The sequence below is a fragment of the Sapajus apella genome, unplaced genomic scaffold (assembly GCF_009761245.1).
Source record: "Sapajus apella isolate SASKATOON/1434 unplaced genomic scaffold, GSC_monkey_1.0 scaffold34, whole genome shotgun sequence".
Lineage (NCBI taxonomy): Eukaryota > Metazoa > Chordata > Mammalia > Primates > Cebidae > Sapajus > Sapajus apella.
In genome coordinates, this window is record NW_022436974.1 from 22,436,495 (window position 1) to 22,461,745 (window position 25,251).

Sequence of the window (25,251 nt, forward strand, 5' to 3'; positions counted from 1 at the left end):
TTGTAAGGAGTCTTACGAAGCTAGGGGGAAAGAAAGACATTTTAATTTCCTATTCCCCAAATGCTTTTTAGAAAAAGTTCCAAAATGTGTTTTCTTTACAAATGAATTCTTGTTCTCTGAAGTGTCTCTTCCAACATCTCTCACATCACAAAAAACCTTTGGAACCAGGATACCCAGGAAGTCCATCGTAATGACAAATAAAATACAGCCTGTTGACTTGACGCTGGTCTTCCAATGTGCTAAGGGTGGTCTTCCTAACATCCCTAGAGTCTCTCCTGTTCCCTCTCAACTATCCAGGATGCTGATGTCTGGCAGGAAGTTAGGGTTTGTATTTTTCACGTATGAGTGTGTTTAATTACTAAATAGAGGAAGTCTGATAAGCTGCCTTCCTTCCTTGCACTTGTAGTACCCCCAGAGACCTATCATTCTCCTGATGGGGACAGAAATGGCCAAGAGACTTTACTCATGATGCCCTGCATGAATGCTGGGCACAGGGTTGGGAGCCTAGGTGGGATTTCCAAGTATGGCATAGACTTGGTGTGTGAACCTGAGGAATTCCCTCAGCTTGACCTATTTTAGCACCAAAATGATATTTACCCTAATCCAAAGACAAAGGAACATTTTGCAGAAATATTTCCTCTTTTCAGAAGTACATTTTTCTCATTTTCCCCAGCCCATAACCCTGCCCTAAGCACAACCCCCTATCCACATATCTTAGCCTCTGAATTTGGCTTCCAGTGTATACACACATTAGTGAGCTTTTTAAATACGTTACTCCACCAAGTCATGCTTCCCACTGCTAGGGGGATCATTCTGAGCTGGAAAATTGATAACAACACTTTGTTCCCTCTATCCTTTCTGTTTTACCCATGCGCCCCTTAACACACCAAATCACAGAGTTATTCTCATGTGACCACAAATGATTATTTTTAGGATCAAAATATATCTTAACAAGCTATGGAATTATGCAGTAAACAGATGGCCCTTGGGGAGGACCCATACTGCTTTGGAAGAATGCATATTTTTAGCAGAATAATTTGAACATCGCTGGGCGGAAAAAAAAGTTCTGGACCTTTTTACTCCTCCATGTGCGGAGGGCCGGGGTAGGGAGGAAGCTGTCAGCAGAACATTATATAGAAGGATGTGAGGCTAAGGAGAGTCCTGGGTGTTCAGATGTCCTGGTTCCTCATTTCCCATGTGAGTAACTGAGATGTCTTTGTCTTCCCTTCCCTGTGTCTTGGTAGGAAAGCCCAGTAGTTTCTTTCCAGACGACAGTTTCATAGATTCTGGAGAAATTGATGTGGGGAGACGAGCTTCCCAGAAGATTCCTCCCGGCACTTTCTGGAGATCTCAAGTGTTCATAGACCATCCCGTGCACCTGAAATTCAATGTGTCTCTGGGAAAGGCGGCCCTGGTTGGCATTTATGGCAGAAAAGGCCTTCCTCCTTCACATACACAGGTAACGAGAACCCCATATACCCTGTTGATCTGCATGGGCTCCTACTTCCAGTCTTAACCCAAAGTAAAGAAAGAAGTCCAGCCCAGAGCCTAAGCCTGAAGGGAAGTTTATATATTTTACAGCCCATTTATCCATGTACCCCCTCTCAGACCCTCCTTTTCAGATGAATAAGTTTATATCACTGGGGCTTTTTAGGAGGAAGGAATTCTAGGAAATCTCTTAACAGCCTTTCTGCTATTACCCAGTTTCCTAAGTTAAATTATCCAGGAAATGTGATCTGGAGAAAAAAGCATGCATTTTAGAATCAGACAGACCTGAGTTTGAATCCTCTTGTTATCAGCATTATAACCTCGGTTTCATTGCTTAGCCTCTCGGAGCAATTTCCTAATCTGTAAGATGGTGATAACAGTACCCACTTGCAGGGCTGTTGTGAAGAATAAGAGTAACATTTGTAAGGCAGCTAGTGCAGGACCTGGCTCAGAAGAAATGTTTCTTCCCTAGTCTCCCTCATTCCTTCTCTCCTTCAGGGTTATGCATTGACTCAGACACATGCACACCAGAAACACTGAAAAAACTTGTCCAGGATGACTGACATGTTACCAGTCATGATTAATAAAGAACAGAGACTTGTGCAAGGTCCTGCCATCTCTGGAATTGGAATAACGTAAATCAAAGGCATTCATCAGGCATTCCCAGGTCAAATGCAGTCTTCCTAGCTGTAGTAGTTATTTAAGATTTTTAGTTAAAAGATATGTTCACTAAGGAAGGAATCACAGGAGAAGAGCTTTGAGCTCCTGTTGACTTCATACTGGTACGCCAGTCCTGGCCTGGATCTCCAGACAGTTTTTCATGAAATGGAATAAATATCTTGTTTATCTTTTAAAGCTAGCTCGCTTGCTAGATAACTACTCAATTTGCTTGTAAGTAGGCCGGTAGGACTTAACCACCTACTTGTTGTAAACCCTTTGTAACTGACTTTTCTGGAGTCTCACACAAGCAGTCTTCGATCAATTGGCAATTATATTTAACACAGCATGTAATTATTGATAGAGTTTTGAGCTAATCTAGTTTAGTTCCCCTAAATTTGCTCCCTGAAATTAGAGCATTCAGAAAGAACCATTGACCAAGGGAAACTAGACATAAACCAAATTTTCATTTGCACATGACTGACATTCCAGTCATACCCAATGCTCCAATCCCAGTCCTAGCCACCCACCTGTGCTCCCCTCCATTACCCCGCAAGATTCTCGTCATAATTTGCGCGGAGTTGAACCAATTGTAGGGTGGCTAGGTTTCTAACCACACACCCGACATTGAAAAGAAGCATGGTTGTCCTGGTACAGACTTAGCCAGGGGAAGACTCACCAGCAGTACAAAAAGAACTAAAACAAAATGAGACTAAAAAATAATCCTCTAATTATGCCTGACTCACAGGAGAACCAGGAGAACATCTGTGTGGAAAAATGGGCTCTGGAGAAGAGTTGAGTTGTTGGTCAGCCTTCCCGCAGCCTTAGCCTCTGTGCGCCCTTTGTGCTTCTGTTTGTGTTTCCCGAGGTCCTCTCCAGGAGAAGCCCGAGAAAGGATGCTGGTGCTAACTGTGCTTTCTTTGTCTTTCAGTTTGACTTTGTGGAGCTGCTGGATGGCAGAAGGCTCCTAACTCAGGAGGCGCGGAGCTTGGAGGGGACCCCGCGCCAGTCTCGGGGAGCTGTGCCCCCCTCCAGCCACGAAACAGGCTTCATCCAGTATTTGGATTCAGGAATCTGGCACCTGGCTTTTTACAATGATGGAAAGGAGTCAGAAGTGGTTTCCTTTCTCACCACTGCCATTGGTAAGGGAGCCACACCCTCTGGGGGCTGTGGGATATTGTCTTTTTGGGTGGAGATTCTGGGACTGACACTGACAAGGGGATTTCAGAGCTGTAGATGCCCCTGGAGCTGGGCACGAGACCCTCCTGACTGGGCCTGCTGCCTAAGGCATTGCCCGCCATTCTGAGCTGGCACCTGAGCCCAGGGCTGTCACCCACTGCTTCTCTCCCATTGTCTGGTTGGTGTGTGGTGCATTTCAAGATGGGGGTGGAATTGTGAGACGGGAATCCTGGACAAGCCACACGGAGGCAACATCTCCCTTCTTGGCACTTCTCTCCCACATGTTTGTCTTTGGTTCACCTCACTGATTTGTGGTTTGGCTTTTGTTTTGGTTTTTGTTCTTTTTTTTTGTTTTGGAGCCAACAACCCCTGGCCAATGAGAAAAGAAGATACAGGCTTGAAGAGAGAGTAAGAACAGCAGTGCGAAAGGCTGAATGAACCATGCCATCAGTCAGACTGGGGTTTTGTAGAGAATAGAGATGTCCTAACCTCTAACAAAGAGTGGGCCCTGATGCACTACATGAATGCTTAACAGCGTCACTGTCCCTCGCAGTGGAAGAGGCCCTCAGTTCTCAGTTCACCCTGAGCCCCTGGGCCAGCGCAGAAGCCTGTGGGTGTCTGGGAAGCCTGGCATCCTATTTAAAGATTTTCTCTTCTTTACCAATACATTGCGTAGAATGTGTCTGCTCCTTAAGCTGCCCTAGTGTACTGTAGGACACTATGGTCTTGGTGGTTCAGATCAAAAAATATTTTTTTCTGAATTTATATTAGAAGCAGTATGATATAGCCTGGAGATAAAAATTCCCTACAGGAAAATAAAAGGTATGGAAGAATATAACTCTATTAAACAGAACACCTGGGAATGGGGTTCCTGCTTAATGAACGGTTCTATGTGGTCTGGAGTTCACCTGAAAAGTCTCTGTTTCAGTCCTTGGCTAGTTGTCTCTCTGACTTAGAAGAGCGGAATTTGATAAACATCTCTGAATCCAGGCTAGGTGTGGTGGCTCATGCCTATAATCTCACCACTTTGGGAGGCAGAAGCAGGAGGATTCCTTGAGGCTGGGAGTTTGAGACCTGCCTGGGCAACACAGCAAGATCCTCATTTCTACAAAAAATAACAATCATAAAATTTTCCAGGCGTGATGGTGTGTGCCTGTGTTCCCAGCTGCTCAGGAGGCTGAGGTGGGAGGATCCCTTGAGCCCAGAAGATTGAGGTTGCAGTGAGCTATGGTCAGTCTGCTGCCCTCCAGTCTGGGTGACGGAATGAGATGCTGTCTCAAACAAACCCCCCAAAAATCTCTGAATCTGGTACTAGGTTTCCAAAAGTCTTACAAGACCCTGGTTCTTACTTTTTTTTAGACCAGGTCTTACACTGTTGCCTGGGCTGGAGTGCAGTGACTCAACCACAACTCGCTATAGCCTTGAACTGGGCTCAGGTGATCCTCCCACCTTGGCCTCCCGAATAGTGGGACCACAGCCACATACCACCATGCCAAGCTAATTTTTGTATGTTTTGTAAACTGGTCTCAAACTCCTGGGCTAAAGTGATCCACCCACTTTGGCTTCCCAAAATGCTGGGATTATGGGCATGAACCACCATGCTGAGCCCCTGGTTCTTACTTCTAAACAGCAGGATTCATTTTCAGGCCATTTCCCTCTTACTTGAAATTTTGCCCTTTGTGTTGAGACAGAAAGCATTTTCCCATTAAATACAGGGTGTGGCTAAAAAGCTTCTGCTGTAAGTACAGGCTCAATATTTCACCCTCTTGGCAAATGAAGGCGGTGGAGGCGATCAGACAACTAGCTCTGATGTAGAAATTATCACTTCGTACAGTCCTTGTTTTGGAGATGGCTGTCTGAGCCGCTGGACTTGGAATGCCTAGAGGGCAGGGCCTTTGATAGGATCTTGTCTGTGCTTCCTGGCACCCAGCCCAGCGGGCTGCGGTGTCACGCAGTGAACGAGGGAACAAGCTCCCCTCGCGGGATCGGCGGCAGCAATTGTCAGACAGTTGCGGTGCTGTTGGTTTCCTCCCTGGATACCTTCTTGTGAACTGTGGCAGGGATTGTGCTCCATTTTGAGTCTCCAGCACAAACTTGGGTTTTGACCTTGCACAAATCATTTGAGGTTTCCAGCTCTTAGCTTTTCAGGATTCTGGTATTTGAGGCTGCAGCTCAGAGTCACTGATGACATTAAGGCTAACAGTATAGCCCGTTCCCTGTCATCAGAGGCCCCAGTCTGGCCCTCATCCTGTTAGGCTGTCACTTGGCAGCATTTGGGAGGCTACAGGCCCTGTTTCATTTTTCTCTCTGGATAGGATGGCGACAGGTTAGGGACATGATCATCAACTCACGGTGGTGCCTGAGTTACAGCTTCATGATCTCATGGCGTGATTTCTCTTAAGCATGGTTTACAAAGAACCATGCGTAGTGCTTGTCCAAAACTAAGTGCTTTTATAATCAGAATTCCTTATTTTTAATAACTGAGCATAAATATGAAAGGATATTAATACAAACCCGAGAAGAAAGCTACTTCTAATTAGGATACACATCTTAGATGACTAAACCATAGGCACAGTGAGGCATCTCTGCCAACCCTTGGCTTGTCAGAGCTTGCTAACTGTCTTGTCATAATTAGGGAGATGGTCTTGCTTTTCCCTCTGGTTCTGCCATTCTCACCTAAATGTGGAAACCTGTCTTCACTTCCTCTTAACCCTGTAGTATATTTTAGAGCAGATAGGTCAGGCCATACTGTGTTTCTCAGACTTGAATGAACCACCTGAGGGTCTTGTGCTTTAGCAGGTCTGGGTGGGGGACCTTAGATTCTGCATTTCCAACCATCACCCAGTGATACCGATGCGCTGTGGGCCACATTCTGAGTGGCAAGGGGTTAGATATAGTACTTTATGGATGGTTCTCAAACAGTGTTGAATAGAAGAATCACCTGGGAAATTAGGGGAAAATGCACATTCCTGGGCCTTTTCTCCAGAAATTATGACTCAGTAAGCCTGCAGTAAAGCCCAGGGAATTCTGACTCCAGGGTTCGGTCAAGGAAGCTTTAAAGATAGATGCCTTCTAAGAATTACTTTCCATTCCTTCCTTCGCCAGTGTCCCATGTTAGCTCTGTGACCAGAGACAGTCATGCCACCTCTCTGAGCCTCATTTTTCTTGTCTGGAAAATGGAACAATAGTACTTTGCAATCTAAACAGAGAAATAGAAAGTGCTTAGCACAGGCTCTGGGCTACCATAAGCACTCAATAAATGGAAGCTGTTTTAATATTCTCTCCCATCCTCTTTCTCCTTCCACCTTTCTCTTGCTGCCTTTCTGGCCTGTCTTTCTCCCTTCAAGCTACAGTGATGGTTTAATGAGTACTGCTTTTTTCTCTAATACAGAAACAGACTGATTCTGATGTTACTCTTAATCCCTCTTTCCCCAAGAGTCCCTGGCATTGAGTCTTAGCTGTCTGTGATCATTACCTGTGAGCTCTGAGTTGTAATTTGTCTTGGCAGGTTAATTAAAAGTTTAGGTCTTGTTTTAGTGAAGTCTTTATGGTCCCAATATATAATTGTAACTCTTGGGTTTGCTTAACACATAACTTGGAATCTGACCCTTCCTTCATTACATGTTGAAATCCAGATCTAGAATTTAAGAAGATCTGAGATGTCAGAATCCAGAGTATTTGTGTCTGTTTATAATTAAGTAACAGGAGAAATAATTGTGTTTAATTTAAGAAATGGCTGTATTGTGTATGTTTTTGCTTTTCCCTCCATTTAATGCAATCCAGCTGATGATTTTAAATGAAATGAGTTTATCTTTTGCCTTAAAAAAAAAAATCTAAAAGCACTTTACAAACTGTATACACAAATACATACACACAGAGACCTGACACTGACAGAGCTCCCAGTGAACTAGATGAATTTACACAACACATATGCACACGCACACACACACACACACACACACACACACAGTGAGAGAGGGCGAGAGAGAGAGCGAGACAGAGTGCACACTGAAACCAAGCAAGTTTTAGAATAAAACATGGAAGCTTTTTTCAGAAACAACGGCTTTCCCTGCAGATGGAGAACCACAAATCGAGCGTACTGACTCTGGTCCTGGCTGGGCTGGGGTGGGTTGCTTTGCTGTTCCAGATGTTGAATGAAGGAGGAGAATGTGTATCACTGGCTGAACTATAATTCACTCATTACAGTTTGCAAAGGGCTTTCATATACATCCTTTGTGGCTTGCAGTAATTCCAAGAGATGATTATTCTGATTTTTCTTATCACCTCCCTATTGCAGATGAGTAAATTAAGGTTCAGGGATGTTAAAAGTTAAAACATGAATTTGCATCTGTCTGACTCCAAATCCATCTGTCTGTCTGATTCTCCTCCTTTAGCAATTTGCCTTCTTCCCAGGATCAAACCCCCATTTTTGGTATCACTTACTTCTGTTTTCCATCTATTCATTAATTCATTCAGCAAATATTTAGAGAACACCTATTGTGTGTTGAGGACCATGCTTATCTCTCTCTTTTTTGTTATTTAATCCTCACAAGAAGTTTAGACAATAGATATGTTGATTTCAACTTTACAGATGAAAAAATCAAGGCTCAGAAAGGTTGTTGACTAGCCCGAAGTTAATGTTAAAGCTAGGATGAAACTTAGTCTCCATATCCCACACTGTCCCCCAATACCACAGTCTCTCCGTATTTGTCATGGTTACTATTAAATATTTTTTTCATTTGTGTTATAAGGAATATAATTTTCCCCTTGTTAACTTGCCTTCAATTATTAATAACCGTATCACATGAACCCAGGAAGTTTTCTTGAGAAGTGATTAAGAAGACCATGAGGAAAATGTCACATCTAAAACTTTAAAAATAAAAATGCCTTTGTATGCATTGCTTGCAACTCAAGACCTAACAAGTTCGTATTGCCCTGTTTTCATTCTTCAGATAGCATCTTATCTTTTCATTTTGGTTGATGCTGAAGCATAGAGGACAGATCAGCCTGACATTGTGACAATGTCAGCCAGGCTGGAGCATAACAGAGGTGCCCTGCAGTGGATTTAGAACCAGATAAAAGAAATTAGAATTGCTGTTAGAAAACGTAGAGACTGGGAATTTTTATGAGAAACTTGCTCTGCTCTCCCTGGAGTTCATTGAAGAAAAAAGTCATTTTGTTCGTGTCCAGGCAGTTACTGTAAATCAGTATGATTTTTATGTCCAGGGATTAGAAGCAGATTTAGTTTCTTTCTTCCTTCTATTCCTCCTTCCTTCCCTCCTCTTTGCTTTTCATTATCCAACAAGTATTACATCCTTGCTCTTTCCCAAGCTGAGGATACAGAGAAGGTACGACATGGTTTCTGGCAAAAGTAGCTCATGGTCCAGATTAAGGGAGATGAAAGATTGATATAGTAAGTAGCTCTAAACTCAGGAAAAGAGTAAGAAAGGTCACTCCTGGAGCCACTGGTCAAAGTGCCATGAGGGTCGAAGGAAGGTGAGGACTTGTCCAGATGGATGGGTCAGGGGGGCTCTCTGGATGAAGTGACATTTAATCTGGACCTTAAAGAATGGGTAACATTTTTACATTTAAGAAAGGAAGATGGGAGGGCCAGAGTTAAGGAAATCATTCCAGGTAGTAGGTACTACCAGAATTAGTGAAAGTTCGGTAGGCAGAAAATTAAGAGCTGGCTTTAAGGAGCCAGCAGTTCTGTTTGACCAGAGCACAGGATGTCTTGAAGGGGAGAAATGAGTTATCAAGGAGAGCCTTAAATGCCACCCATGCAAAGCATCAAGTTTATTCTTTAAGTATCAGGCACTATGGCAGGCTTTTGAACAAGGAAGTAAAATAATTAGAGCTAGAAGGTTCATCTTATGAGATGTGGAACAAGAGCTCATGAATTTATATGGTCAAGGGAGGTTACTGGGATTTAACTTAGTGATTTCAGAAGAAAGAAAAGGAAGTTGGGAAAGAGGGAGTCAGGAAGGACAAAGGATTTGTTCAGTGATGCTAGTGGTGTTTTTCATTTGCTTTCCCTACAATCCATTCCTGTTTTTCTCTAGGAATGCCTCGATTCTTCGTCTGAGTTCCTATCTTCCAAGGGTCACCAGAATTGGGTCGTTCATGATTTTCCAAAGACCACTGGACAGTGCTATTTCTTTATTTCCCTTACTTTGATTGGGTATTTACCTCTGAGTCCATTTGCAAAAGTCTGGATGGAAAAATCTCCAACATTATATACTGTAATTTTTTTAAAAACCTGCTCTTCTTCAATGAAGGAACTAAGAAAAATGATTAAGGAGTGATTTTTGGTTTTTAATAAGCCCCTTCTCTACCTCTTCCTATATCCCCTTCCTCTGAATTATGCTGTAAGGTATAAATACAGCAATGAAGAATTGAGGTCTCTTGGTAATAAATTAATCTTCTTGTAAATGGCATTGGCAGCACTTTGTGAAATTTCTAATGGAAACACTTCTTTGGAAAAGCACCCTGTGAATTCACCTCTCCCTGAAATGGTGATTTATTTGGAGCAATCTGGTATAAGTGGAATGAAATTGTAGGCCAAGGGAGAGCTCAAGTCAGCACATTGGAGACAGACTGTGGCCAAAAATCTGTTGAGTGGAAGAGAGCTAGGAGTATCAGAGCACTACCTCTGCAGCCTCAGAGACTAGCCCTGCCAGTAGCTTTCTCTGCTCACTAAAGGGCAGGGCTCTCCACTGTCCTCACCTCCAGCAGCTCTGCTGCCCTTGGATGTTGCCTTAGATTGCTGAGCCTTCTGAATCCTTACCTGGAACTGCAAAGGCAGGAAAGAAGAAAAAGTAGCCCAAGGACACTGCAGGTACCAAGCAATAAAGGCTTGTTTCTCTAAGGGAAATACTTAGCAATGCATTTTGTATACAGATAGCCAAAATCCCAACTAGAGTAGCATTTAACTGGAGTTTTGATGTTCTTTTGCACACTTTTCGTCTAGGAGATAAGCTGCTGTTTTCATGCTTGCTACCTCATGGTCATAAGATTGTAGCTATAGCCCCAGGACTCATATCTGCATGTCAGGCAGGAAAAATAAGAAAAGATAAGGAAGCAGGAAAGCAGAATTTTTCCTAAAACATTCAGCTTACGTTCTTTGGCTGAGCTGTGTCACTTGGACACTCAGAGCTACAAGGAAGTCTAAGGAAGGGGATATTTTTAGGTTGCCACATTGGTACTCTCAGCAAAATTAGGGTTCTCTCAGGGAGAAGGGAAATGAATATGGGGTAGGCACATAGCAGTGTCTTTCACAGGCCTCATCAAGTCTGTTTGGTTCAGCAAAGACCAACTGAAGCCTCCCTTACTATGTGCCAGACCCTTGTCTGGGCATCAGGTACAGCTGGGAGGCAGACATGGTACTTGGCCTTGAGATTTCTCATGAGCTGGTAAGCTAGGATAAGTGAAGCTGAGAAAAAGGAGAAGCTGCCTGTGTAATTAAGGAGGAAGGAAAATGGCTTGGTTCAGTCTCTTTATGTCATCCAGGAACCACGGACATTTTCCATTATGCCTCGAAGCACCTTGCCTCATGCTTTAAGGGGGACAGACAGCAGGAGCAAGTCCAGAGTGGTAGACACAGGTTGCAGACAGACCTAGACGCTGCATCTGTTCATTTGTTCATTATTCAACCCATGTTTACTAACTGCCTTTTGTGTGCCAGTCCTGAGCAGGTATGCAATGTCACTGGTATGTAAAATAGCATGCTTTCTGCCTTCATGGTGTTCATAGACATGTTTGAGGCAGTTTGAGACAGATTCTCAAGTTTAAATACAATCATCAAATACACACACACACACACACACACAGATAAATCTTAAGTGGTAAACACACATCCTGCTAAAGAAAAAAAGAGGGTACTCCAGAGAAACACATAGAAGTGTAATTCAGAAATTGAGGCTCAGAGATCTAATGCTAATTGCCAAGATCTCATAAATAGTAAATAGCAGAGTTAGGTTAGCAGTCCAAAACACACATTCCTACTCTTTCATCTCAGGGACCAGGTCTAAATCCAAGTTTCTGGTGTGGTGACATCCATGTGTGTTCTTATCCCCTCACATAGAGAATCAGAAAGGCAGATGGGATCTTAGAGACCATGGCTCTCACACCTCCTAGGCTCACAGCATGCCGGACACGTGCCTGCCGTTTGCTCATCTGCCTTGTTTATAGAACATCTCTAGCCTGGTACTCACTCCTGCTGAAGGAACCCCTGCTCCCACCCTCCATTCAGATGGAGTTTCTAGTAGAAGATATTTTATCAGTAATGGTTTAATTTTTATAACTGATGATTAAATTTTTATTTTCTTTTCCCTCTCTCTCTGTCTCTTTTTTTTTTTTTTTTATCAGTTGCTAAAGGCAGTTGCTCATTCCCGTTTGCCAGCTGGCTTTTCCACTGACAGAACGGCAGCTTTGAGAGGGTTCTCACATAGTGGTATTATTTTTTCTTTCCCTTTACAGCACTACTGATATGTGGGACATAATTAAATGTAAGGCCGCCTGTTCGGTAACACCCACTTAGGAATAACCTAGCTGCAATTAACATGCAAATCTCTGCTGGAATTGGCACTGGTGATTGGTAGTTGAGGTTGTTGGAGGCAGGCATGCTGTTGGGGTTGGAGCTGACCAGCGAGGTGGTGTGGTCCAGGGAAAAGACAAAGGCTTTGGAGTCAACTCAGCCTGGGTTTAGATTGTGGCCACACAAGTTATGAGCTGTGGGATTTTGGATAAGTCTTACCCTCACCAAACTCACCTGTCCTTGGGAATCAAACCTACTTTAGAGAATCTGACAATGATGTGAAAGCATAGGATTCATGGTAGGTACTCAGTTTGTTTCTAAATGTGCCAAATATTCAGCATTTGCTAAACATCTACTTTGCTAAGTGCTGGAGATTTCACAGTGAATAAAACAAAAGCTTTGCCCTCAAAGAGCCTATAATCAATTAGGAGAACCAACCCTTTCATAAATAATTCCAGTATAATATATTCTGGGCCAGCAAAGGGGTCTGTGAGAACTCCTATGGGACCAGAAAAGATGGCTGCTGGCTCTACCAGGCATATAGAATGAGGTTGTGAGGCAGAAAGGACATATTTAGGGAAGAATGCTTTAGTGGGCTGGAAAGCAGTGTACAAATATTATTAGCAACTTGGAGCCAGAGCAGAAGTAGAAACCCAGAAAGAAAAATACAGGAAAAGAGTCACCCAAAAAGAAATAAAGGAGTGTTAGTCTGCTAGGGCTGCCATAACAAAATACCACAAACTGAGTGGCTTAAAACACATTTATTTCTCACAGCTCTAAACACTGCACATCCAAGATCAAGGGACTGGCAGGGTTAGTTTCTGGTGAGGCCTCTCTTCCTGGATGGCGATGGCCACCTTCTTGCTTTGTCCTCATGTGGTCTTTTCTCTGTGTATGAATGGAGGGAAAGAGATCTCTGGTGTCTTTTCCTCTTTTTATAAGTCCCATCAGATTAAGGCCCCATCACCGTGAACCTCACTTAACCTCTCCATATAGGCCCTATCTCCAAATACAGTTACTCTGAGAGTTAGGCTTCAACATATGAATTTGGTATGGGGACACAATTTAGTTAATAACAAGGAGAAATTGAGAAGACCGTAAATAGTGCAATCTTTGCTGAACCACACAGATGAACTAGCTGGAAAGGATCATTATTTGTGTTTTAAAGATGAAGAAACATTCTATGACCAGTGGCTCACACAGCAACACAAAGCCAAGTCTTTTGAATCCAATCCCAGTAACTTCCCTTGGAATCCAGCTGCCTGACAAGACTCTGAATGTGGAAGACCCCCATCAGAAGGTCAGTGAACCCCTAGCAAGAAGGTCAGACATCACCGATGTTCTTCCCTGCAAGTGAGAAGCTTCTGTTGTGGGCATGAACTTCTATGGGCAGCTTTGAGGGAATGAAGGCACAGCCACCCTTTTAGGGCATTGCCAGGCACCAGCTAAGGAAGGCTCTTTCTGTCCTCAGGACTTTATACATCCCAAGCTACTAGATTCCATCTTTCTTTGCCAGTACTGCAACTCAAAAATAGAAATGTGGGTTCCAGAACATTCCAAGGCACTGTTACTTGTTCTTATAAATTTGGCTTCCTTCAGAATTTTGGAACTTCTCCAATGTCCCATTCTAGTTTCGGGCCTTTTCAATCTTTACGAACTCTTCTCTGGAACTACTTGGCAAAATTAAGAATTTTGGCTACTGTTAATGCATACTTTGTGTATGTATTATCTTAGATATCTAACTTAAACTATTTCTTGTTTGTTTGGTTTTTTAGAGGCAGGGTCTTGCTTTTTTACCCAGGCAGGCTGGAGTCCAGTGGCACAGTCCTAGCTCACTGCAGCCTTGAACTCATGGGCTCAAGCAATCCTTCTACCTCAACCATCCAAATAGCTAGGACTGCAAATGTGTGCTGCCACACCTGACTACATTTTTAAAAATTGGTTTTTGTAGAGATAGTATCTCTCTATGTTTATTTTTATTTTTTTGAGACAGAGTCTTACTCTGTCGCCCAGGCTGGAGTGCAGTGATGCAATCTCAGCTCACTGCAACCTCCGCCTCCTGGATTCAAGTAATTCTCTTGCCGCAGCCTCCTGAGTAGCTGGAATTACAGGCGCCCACCACAATGCCCAGCTAATTTTTTATTTTTAGTAGAGATAGGGTTTCATCATGTTGGCCAGGCTAGTCTTGAGCTCCTGACCTCAAGTGATCCACCCTCCTAGGCCTTCCAAAGTGCAGGAATTATAGGCATGAGCCACCATGCCTGGCCTCTCTGTGTTGCCCCAACTGGGCTTGAACTCCTGGCCTCAAGTGACCCTCCACCTCAGCGTCCCAAAGTGTTGGGATTACAGGCATGAGCTGTCATACCTGGCCTACATAAACTATTTCAAATATTTATAATAGGCTTATAAAGTAAATATTTTATCCCCCTAACCATAGGAAAGTGAAGCTCAGAGTATTTAAATGACGAGGCAGAAGTTAAATACCCGATCAGTGAAGGAGCTAGAGCTTGAATCCAGGTCTGTCGACTCTAATATCTTCACGTTTCTCCCCATGCCCTCCCTCACATATGTCCTTGTTTGAGAGTGCCTGGTGTGTCCAGGAGACTTGGAGGAGTACATGAGAGGGTGATAACGACAGGAGAGCCTGGAAAATGAGGTCAAGGCCAGCCCGGGACGGGCTTTGTCCCTGTTGGCTAGCCAGCTTGGAAGTCTGGTTTTGACAGCAGTGCAGAGTATTGGATGGTTTTTAAGTGAAGATGTAGCATGAGTTGGGTCTTGTATAGATATCTTTGGCTGGCGGTGACATATATAAATGAGACAGGGACACCAGTTGGAAGATTGTTTCTGTAGCCAGCGGGGTTAGATGAGAGAAGAGAACTTAAACTAGAGCAAATGCCACTGCCTTTGTATAACGGAGGGGAGACATTCCAGAACATTATAGGCCAGTTTTATTGACCACTTGTATTTTACCTGTAAGGGAGAGGCATTCAGTTTCGACCTTGGAGAATAGATGGATGGTGCTATCACTAATTAAATTAGGAAGTAAGGAGGGAAAGTGAGTTGTTGAGCTGGTAATAGAACTTCCCAGTGGAAGTTGATTGTTGGCAGTTACTAATGGGCAGATGGATAAGTAGGTCTTAACTTGGGGAAAGCTCTGAAGTGGAGACAGAGCCGCGGTGAACAGCATGAGTGTGGGTGTGAGAAAGGAGCAGGTGGAGGGTAGAGTACCTAAAGAGAGTACCTAACAAAGTCAAGGATGGAGCCCCAACATTCAGAAGACAGTGGGGAAAACAGAAAAGTTAGGAAGATGATTACAGCGAAGCTGCTGGCATTGGTCATTAGGAGGTCACTGGTGCCCTCAGTAGGAGTAGTTTCTGCCCAGTGGTGCAGGTGGAAGCAGGGTCACCACGAGTTCAGGAGTGAATGAGAGGCATAGAGTGGAAACAGTTCCTTCTAGACAGAGCAGGGAAGGAGACAGATGGGAGTAACCTGAGGAGGAGGCAGGTTCAAGTAAAGGTTTATATAAGGTGGGGAAGCCTTGGACGTGCTGTCAGCTGTGGGAAAGGAGCCAGGAGGGAAGACTGGAGGCCCAGGAGAGAGGGAAGATGATTAATGGAAGAAGGTGGGAGGTGAGGAATGGACGGCAGAGGCAGAAGGAGGAACCCTAGGAAAGGAGGAGACACACCTCCTCCCTTGGGATGGGGAGAGGGTAAGGAAGATGAGATCAACCTTGAAAGGGGAGGGGAGTGATACAGGGTAGGGTTCACGCTGATCGCAGGGTCAGCAGTGTTTTCCAGAAATGGATTGCCTTACAGAGTAAGCCACTTATGGCCTGAATTGTATGTGTTCCTTTGTGTGTAAAGGCAGCCTCAAGGTGGCACTAAATAAAACAGTGTACAATATAACAATAAAAAGGGGCACTGTGGCTTAGTGGTTAGAGAATGGATTTGAAGCCAGATGGCTGGCTGAATACAGTCTGCCACTTACAAGCAGTGTGACTTTGGGCAAGACAGATAACCCACCAGTGCCTCAGTTTCCTTATCTGAAAAATGACAATAATCTTAGTACCCAACTTATGAAGGTAATTATGAAGTTAAATGAGTTAATATTTGTAAAATATTGAGAACAGTGCCTGGCATATAATAGTTGCTATATAAGTGTTGGCTATTGTTATTGGCAGTGATATGCACTAATATTTTTGAGGGCTTACAGGGTCCCAGGAGCATGTTAAGTGTTAGACCTGCATTACCTAACTTAAAGTTTGTAATAAACCTGGGAAAGCAGGAACAACTCTTATTTTCTTTATAGAGATGATGAAACAAGGTTCTGAGGAATTAACAAACTTGCCCAGTCGCACGTTGAGTAAGAGCAGAACCAGGATTTGAATCTAGGCCCGTGTGACTGAAGAAACATGCTCTATCTACACTGGCTTTCATTCCTGGGCCCCTGGCAAGTCCAAGTCAATACCCCTCTTTTTCCTTTCCTACTACAATGGGGAGACAGTTCAGGCTGAGGATGCTGCAGGGTGTGAGCTTTGTCACTCCCTGACACTTCTCTGGGCTAAACAGTGTATACCAAGAATCTCTACTTGGGGAAAGATCTCCTTTACAATCAAGCAAAGATTTAGTGATGGCAAATTTGAAGGAGGTTAGGGCTGGTTTCTTGCTGCTTAAACAGAACAGAAGACTTTGTTGAAATGCCAGCACAATGAGTGTTATATGAAGGGTTATAGCAAATTATAAGCCAGGAACCTCTGAGCATCTGGTTTTAGTTTGAGTAGCTGCTTGTTCATGCTTTTATCTAAGCAGTGCTCATGTTCCAGGCTAAAAGAAGCCCAGTTTGTTTTATTCCTGGTTCGTATTTCATGTCAGCCTGTTGTTTTTTTTAAATTTTTATTTGTGTTATAGGCCAAAAGAGTCTAGTCAGGGTGCAAAGGATGGACTGTATGGTTTTGAGAAAGTGAGAAAAAGCCCTGTGAACTAAAGCAGAAGGCTTACATGATGTTTTTCACAAATAGAGTTTGAGTTTTCTCAAGTCTATAAATGCAAGCTATTCCTTGGAAAGCTTGCATTTGGGAGATTGTTTCACCATTATCTCTTTCTTCTACGTGGTGGGGGGAAGAAAGTGAAATCTGTTGTGCTTTTCTTAGGTGCCAAATACTGCACTAAGTACAATTTCTTTATGTTAACTTATTTTAATTCTCATAACCAACTCATGCAGTCAGAATTACTACCTCCATTTTCCAGATTAGGCAGGGAGTTGTATTCAAAGCACGGCAGAGGCAGAGCTAGGGACCCCAGCAGGCGTATCTGGTTCACATGTATTTTGCAAGCTCCTGACACTTTTGAATGCACTGTGAACTGTGCTGAGATCTGTCTTTTGTGTTCACTAAGTGACAGAAACACCTCTGCGGACAATACTAAGTCATAGAAATACTGAAAACAAAAGACAAAAGAGAAACAGCATCATAGAGAACATCAGCTTCTAGTCAAAAGTCAGTATTATGCTTCCTGGTTAAATATTAGAAGAATTATCTTTAAAATCACTAATGAAATAAGGTACACCAATTAGCACCAATTAGTTAGAAGCTTTGTCGAATACAAGATATGACATAGAAACAAGAGGCTGAGACAAAGTCATCATTATTTGTGAAGGGTGTGCTTGTATTCCTAGAGAAACAAAAACATTAATTGAAAAAGTATTTTACGTAATAGGAATTCAGAACTTGTAACTAGGGTACGAGATAGCTTTTAAAAAGTTAATAGATTTCCCATATACGTGCAACAACCACTTATGAAATATAATGAAAAATGTCCCAGTCTAAAAAAAAATCAATAAAAATTAAAATATCATCTTAATGAGGACTATATGTGACCTGTGTGACAAAACTGCAAAATTTTATTGAGAGCTATAAAGCAGGACATGAATAATTAGGAAATATAACGTGTTCCTACATGGGAAGGTGAAATGCTCTAAATATGTCAATTTATAAGTTTAATGGAATGTCAAACAGAATCCTTAAGGGAATTGAAGAGGTTTGATTGCATGGCTAAAGACTTCATCTGGAATAATAAACAGATGAAAGTATGGAAGAAATTTCAGGAAGAAGAATCATGAAACGGTACTCATCTTTAGCTATCTTAATATATCATAAATCTATGATAAAAGAGAATGAGTCAAGCAGATTAATAAAGTAAAATTGCCTATAAATATTACCAGATACATGTAAAAATTTATTATTTGAAAAAGGAAGAATGACAAATTAATGGGGAAGAGAAGGCTGTGTCAATAAATGTTTTTGCAATAACTTGGAAAATGATCAGCTGAAACCCAAGTCTGCAAAGTGGCATTCAGTGAGATGGATGCGGTTGATAAGACACAGAGAAGGAGTTTTAGCCTGCAATGTTGGCCCACTATTTAGCATTGGATGAGTCCCTATAAAACTACAGGTTTATGATTTTCCTTAAAAAATTGGAAGACCAAAATTCCTATGGGAACAAGGCCCTGGCCACTTTGGATGGAGCCCATACCGTGTAATTCACCCATCTCCGCCTCTTCTGTTTTCCTTATGTGTACCTGGCCTGCGTTACTCCTTTAACTTACCTGCCTGGCCCCTAGAGGAATTTTCATTTTCAAACTCTGATTCAGACTTCACCTCATACCATATGCCAAAATAAATTTCAGATGGATTAAAGAGATAAATGTTTAAAAGTCAAGCTAAAAGAGGGTAAAACCCAGTATTCACATATCTCTGGGTTGAATAAGGGCTTTTAAGCACAAAAGTCATTGAAGAAACCACAAAGAAAAAGACTGACAAATGTTTACATAAATATGTAAAATTTCCATATCTTTTAAAACTTATCAAAATAAGAAAAATCATAGTTAAGAAAATATGTGCAGTAAACATGGTGACCAAGAGTTAATATGTGTATTACATTAAAACTCAGATGCTGTGAGAGGAAAAAAACATTATGATATTATAGGTAATGGCTAAAGCCCATGTATAGAAAAGCTTTCAAAAATGTGTAGTGTGCAATAAACATACATGAAATATGTTTAACTACACTAATAATTGAAGCAGTACAAATTAAAATAATGGTGTATCTTTTTTTAACCTAATAAGTTAGAATCCTTCAAGTTAATATCCAGTCCCATTGAAGCTGCAGCGGAACTATAACCGATATATATTACTAGTTGCATCATAAATCAGTACAACCCTTGGGAAAGCAATTTGGCATTTTGTATTAAACCATAAATATGCTCAGCTTCTGAGAATATCTCTTAAAGAAATAAACCAGTACCTAGGAAATGCTGCACACTTATAGCATTTGTTTAAAATTGTGGCAATTTAGAAACAATCCAGATGTCTAATTGTAAGAAAGCATATAATAAAATATAGTATATCTATTTAATATTATATAGCCACTACAATTATTATAAAAGTCTGAACTATGGGAAAAAGCTTATAGTTTTTGGTCCAAGAAAAAGCAGAAGTTATGTTTATGATATAAACACATATATTAATAACAAGGTAATTGGCCTAATCCACATAGTTTAGAGATAGAGTTTGAACTTGAATTCAAGTATTTCAACTCTGAGACCGCTGCTTTTTTCACCTGCCCACCTCCTTCCCTGGAAGCCAAGGCACCATTTACAGGGTATGGCCAGGAGAGGGTTTGTCAGGCTGGTCATTTGGATCCAGTGGATCTTCCAAGCTGAGTCTAATGTGGTGCTTCAAATACTCTGATGAGGATGTAAACATGTGTTCGTTTTCATGATGCTGATAAAGACATACCTGAGACTGGGTAATTTATAAAGAAAAAGAGGTTTAATGGACTCACAGTTGCACATGGCTAGGGAGGCCTCACAATCATGGTGGAGGGCAAAAGGCACATCTTATATGGCAGACAAGAGATGTGAATCATCTCTTGTCTGAATGAAAATCAAGCCAAAGGAGAAACCCCTTATAAAATCATCAGATCCCATAAGACTTATTCATTACCATGAGAACAGAATGGGGGAACTGCCCCCATGATTCAGTTATCTCCCACTGCGTCCCTCCCACAACGTGTGGAAATGATGGGAGCTACAATTCCAAATGAGATTCGGGTGGGGACACAGCCAAACCATATCAGAAATGCAAGACTGTTGTCAGTCCTATAACCTCTAAGAGCTAGGATTTTCTAAGAGTTTCCTCCTCTCTCCATTTAGCACAATTGATAAAATGGGCAAATGTACAAGACCAGAAAAGGATCTGAGTTGAACAAAAGTCTTCCCATCAGTGTAATTACTTAAGTGCCCCCAGGTGATATGGACACACATATGTTTTGTCAGCTCTGCTACACACCTGTATGCATATAAATATTTTAAATATTTACAATGTTGTTTGGTTTTGTTGTTTAAGAAATTGCATTAAGTTAAAACCATTAGCCATGAAGGCCCACCATGCTTTCTAAAGCAGTTTTGCTTGAGGGGAAAGAAAAGACCCCAGATGGTCTCTAGATCTTAAATACCTAGTGTTAGAGAATACAGAGAAGGTTTACTGAGGATTCACTTTAAGAAAGCAAGCATATTTTAAAGAATCCTGAGATTTGAAAACTCGAGGCTGCCGTTCTGTTTCCTACATCTCCATCCCAAAACAGACAATTTTCTGTGTAGCAGAGTTTACCATTGCAGAAATAATCCCTTACATTGTGTTAAGATTTTAGCTTACTGAACACAATGACATACAATTTTTTCTTTCTTCCTTTTTTTTTTCCGATCCACGCAACCTACTGAGTAGGATGGCAGGATTATTGTCCCAATTTAGTAGACACAGCAAGCTGAGGTTCAGAAAAATTAAGGCTCTTTTCTGAAAGGCTTTTACACTGGTCCAGGATCACAAAGCAAATACAAATACAGTCCCAGATTTAAATACAGCTCTCTTGCTTCATTCGTTCATGTATTTTTTGCAAGCATGTGTTTATTTAATATGTTTCTTTTGTACCTGCTATATGTCTTGCACTCTGCTCAGGCTGTGGCTGCTGTTGTGAACAAGCAGACAGGGACTCTGCCCTAGTGGATCTTGAACTCTATACAGAAAGACTTTGATCAGTAATGTGACTGTGATGAGCTACAGAGGAAAAGTATAGGGCCGAGGAGTGCACCAACAAAGGGTGCTAACGTAATTGGGGTAGGGGTCAGGAGAGGTTTATGTTAAGTACATGACATCTAAGCTGAGACCTCAAAAAATTGGATAGGGAAAGCTAGGTGAGAAGCGGGAATGGGTTTAAAACAGAGGCCTGAGGATCACCAGCATATAATAGTTAGAGGAAGAGCCAGAAGAGGAGGATGAGGACTAGGGCCTACAGTGGTAGGATTATTGGGAAAAGTGCTTTTTGTTTTTTCTGAGACAGTCTCACTCTGTTGCCAGGCTGGAGTGCAGTGGCGCGATCTCGGCTCACTGCAACCTCAGCTTACTGCCTCCCAGGTTCAAGTGATTCTCCTGCTTCAGCCTCCTGAGTAGCTGGGACTACAGCCGTGCACCACCATGCCCAGCTAATTTTTGTATTTTTAGTAGAGACAGGGTTTCACCATGTTGGCCAGGATGGTCTCGATCTACTGACCTTGTGATCCGCCCATCTCAGCCTCCCAAAGTGCTGGGATTACAGGCCATCACACCTGGCCAACATGCTGTTTTTAAAGCTGAGGGAAAAGAGCTTCAGTAAAGAGGAACTAGAGAATCGTGTCAAGTGCTGCTGAGAGAAACTTGTGGTTTACTGTTACATGCATCTCCCCTCTGGATTCCCACTATAATAAGAGTAATGATTTAAAACAAGGAGTAAACCCACAAGGACAAACAGTAAGAGACAAGAGCCAGCAAGAGATGCCAGCAGACTTTTGAAAAGAGAGTGTGGCTGGAGTTGGCAGTGTGGAGAAGCTGAATGCTGAGCCCCTACTGATGGAGGTATCAATTAGAAGCCAAGTCACAGTAAACCTCAAGGTACAGCAAAGGCAGGGGTGAGGCACAGAGCTGGTAACAGGTGGATTTAGAGTCTTTGTGGTGTGGAGGCAGTAGCAATGAAACCCTTTGGTTTCCTCCCTCATCTCACACAGACAAGCGACTCCCCTCTCCCACCCTGGCAGAGGATTGGAGGCTTATTTCATAGAAACATCAACAAGAAGTTTCCAGATTCAGGGAAGGGAGAGTCACCATATCAAAAACAGAGGAAATGGTATCAACTGTATTTTGAAAATGGTATTTCTAGACCCCATTTTTGACAGGCAAATGTATCGTATCTCCTGTATAAAGAAGGAGATTAGAAAAAGAAATTGGCAGTATGGTGGGGGGCAAAAAGATTCTGATAGTCCCTTCCATGGATCCTCCATAAAATGCCTGGGTCCCCACTCCATCACCCTACAATGACAGTCGGCAATTGACACAGAGCTTTTTGGTATCTCACTCTTAAATATGAACAGAGGATCACCAGACATCTGAGTTACCTTCCAGCAAGTAGAAAAGACCAAGACAAATAGGCGGGAAAAAAAAGGAAAACAAAAGAAGTCGAAGGAAACAAAGTAATGTAGGAGGAGAAGAAAACTTCAAAGAGAAAGAAACTGTGAAAGAAAAGATATCACTGTCAAGATATGAAAGAAAATATTCACGTCAGTGTAAAGCAAGAATATGGCTGGGCGTGGTGGCTCACGCCTGTAATCCCAGCACTTTGGGAGACCGTGGTGGGTGGATGACAAGGTCAGGAGATCGAGATTATCCTGGCTAACACAGTGAAACCCTGTCTCTACTAAAAATATAAAAAGTAGCCAGGCATGGTGGCACACGCCTGTAGTCTCCGCTACTCAGGAGGCTGAGGCAGGAGAATCGCATGAACCCCGGAGGTGGAGGTTGCAGTGAGCCAAGATCGTGCCACTGCACCCTTACCTGGGCGACAGAGCAGGACTCCATCTCAAAAACAACAACAACAACAACAACAAAAAAAAAAAAAAACAAGATCATAAACACAAAGGGGAACAGATCAGAGAAAAGGAGAGCATTCTTGGACATCAAAAATAAGAAAGATAAAATTCCCATACATGGGTTGAAAGATAAATGGAAGGGGAGGTAGGCTAAAAAGAAATAGAATATATAAGAAAACTAAAGAATCAATTCAGCAAGTCCAAAATCTGACTAATAGGAACAGAGAAATAATACAAGCACATTTCCCATAGCTGAGGGACGCGGGTTTCTGGATTGCAAGTGGCCCACCCAGTTAGCTTTTTAAAAGTCACTCATCTTCCTGATGGGTAGAGATTACATGCGAAGAGTTAGGAAAGCAGATGCCAATAGACATCACTAGAGAAAAAGCCTGAAGGTGAATAACCTTAAGAATTCTAAGGGGAAATTGTTTCCAATTGAAATTATATAGCCAGGGCCGGGCGCGGTGGCTCAAGCCTGTAATCCCAGCACTTTGGGAGGCCGAGGTGGGCGGATCACGAGGTCAAGAGATCGAGACCATCCTGGTCAACATGGTGAAACCCCGTCTCTACTAAAAATACAAAAAATTAGCTGGGCATGGTGGCACGTGCCTGTAATCCCAGCTACTCAGGAGGCTGAGGCAGGAGAATTGCCTGAACCCAGGAGGCGGAGGTTGCGGTGAGCCGAGATCGCGCCATTGCACTCCAGCCTGGGTAACAAGAGTGAAACTCCGTCTCAAAAAAAAAAAAAAAAAGAAAAGAAATTATATAGCCAAATTATCAATCAAGTATCAGTAGAAGAAAGATTGTCAGCCATGCAAGGTCTTAAAATCATACCTCCCATTCACCTTTTCTCAGATAGCTATTGGAAAATTCACTATACTGAAATGATAAAGGCAAGAAAGGGGGCCCAGGAAGCAAAGGGTTCAATAAAGACAGCGTTGATAAGAAGTCACAAATGATGGATGCATAGCAGGCCTAGAAAACAACCTGACCAGCCTGTGGCCGGGCAGAGGGCTCCAGCAGCAAGAGCTCTGGGCAAATGACAGCCATGGGTCAAACAGATGACCTGGTGTGTTTGACCCTGTGGGAAAGTCTGTTTCAGAGGGCTTTTATAGTTCTGTTGGATAATTTGGGTAGAGATATTCATAGAAACATAGGAAATTAAGCAAAAAAAATAAAAAAAGATACCTAACCATTAGATTCTACTGGTCAGAAGTGGTAAATAATGTAGTGGACAGAAGTAGTTGATAATATCACATGACAATCAAAAAATTGCTGTATAAGCACATTTTTTAGATATATTGAAGTGAATTCTGGAAGAAATAGCAAAGGAGTTGAGAGAATGTGGGTGGGTGAAGGCATGTGGGTGAAGCAGAAGACATTTTTTGTTGCAAGCTTTCATAGTGTTCTTTGACTTCTTAAACTGTGTACATATAGTATTTTGATTTTGGGGAAAACACTTTAATGGTACAGAGGTCAAGGAAGAAAGGATATTGAAGAGTGTGCATTGGAGGCAGCAGTAAGAGCTCTAGGAGACTTGTGGGGTTCCTTCTGCATGTCCTCACTTAGCCCCATGCATTTGGATGGCTTGTTTGAGGGCAAGGTCCACACCCAGCATTCTGCCTGAATAAGTGTGTATTTATTTCACTCCAGGAAGAGAGTATGTGCTTTCCAAGCATTCATTATCTAGAATAATCCGAGTTAAGGATATCGTGGTGATTGGAACATACAGACAGTTTAGCAGCCTTTCCATCCACTGTTGTACAGGTTCAGAGGATAAGTTCTGCAGCCTGAGTATACAGGTTCAGATTCCTCCATCTGCTCTTACTAGCTACATCACCTTGGGCAGACTTAGCAAAGGCAACAAGTTGGGAAATGGATGAATAATAGACCTATCCCTTATTATGAGGATTACGTGAGCTAACACAAGTATTCAGAGCAGGCTCCCCATTAAGTGTGCAATAGATGTTAATATTATTTTTATTCCAAATTCCTCTTTCGTATTTGCTTTCACACAATTATGAGAGTCACACAACTGTCCAAATTTAGATTTTACTTTTTAAAGCCCAACTCTATTAATAAGGATAAAAAGCAAAAGCAAATCAATTTACAAACATAGGTATTGGTGTTGTATGTGTGCATGCATATGCAAAGCACAATGCTGCTCCCAAAGGGAGACAAAGGCAGTGCAAGTCTGGGGTCCCTGTCCTCTAAGAGCATCTCACAGCCGGAGAAGACTTAACATTGATCGCATTAAAAACAACATTGGGGCGGGGTGTGGTGGCTCACGCCTCTAATCCCAGCACTTCAGGAGGCTGAGGTGGGTGGATTACCTGAGGTCAGGAGTTCGAAACCAGCCTGACCAATATGGCAAAACCTCGTCTTTACTAAAAATACAAAACTTAGCTGGGTCCAGTGGTGGGCACCTGTAATCCCAC

The 25,251-nt window shown here is 42.4% G+C and overlaps 1 protein-coding gene across 12 annotated transcripts in view; it reads left to right on the forward strand.

Annotated features, from left to right (window-relative positions):
- Window positions 1-25,251, forward strand: part of TENM4 (teneurin transmembrane protein 4) — a 3,057,282-nt gene that overhangs the window by 2,855,089 nt on the left and 176,942 nt on the right. For all 12 annotated transcript variants that reach the window (XM_032296006.1, XM_032296008.1, XM_032296015.1 and 9 more), the window contains 2 exons: window positions 1,245-1,459; window positions 3,077-3,287. In XM_032296006.1, coding sequence (XP_032151897.1) covers window positions 1,245-1,459; window positions 3,077-3,287 — 426 coding nt within the window. The remainder of the gene's footprint in view (window positions 1-1,244; window positions 1,460-3,076; window positions 3,288-25,251) is intronic.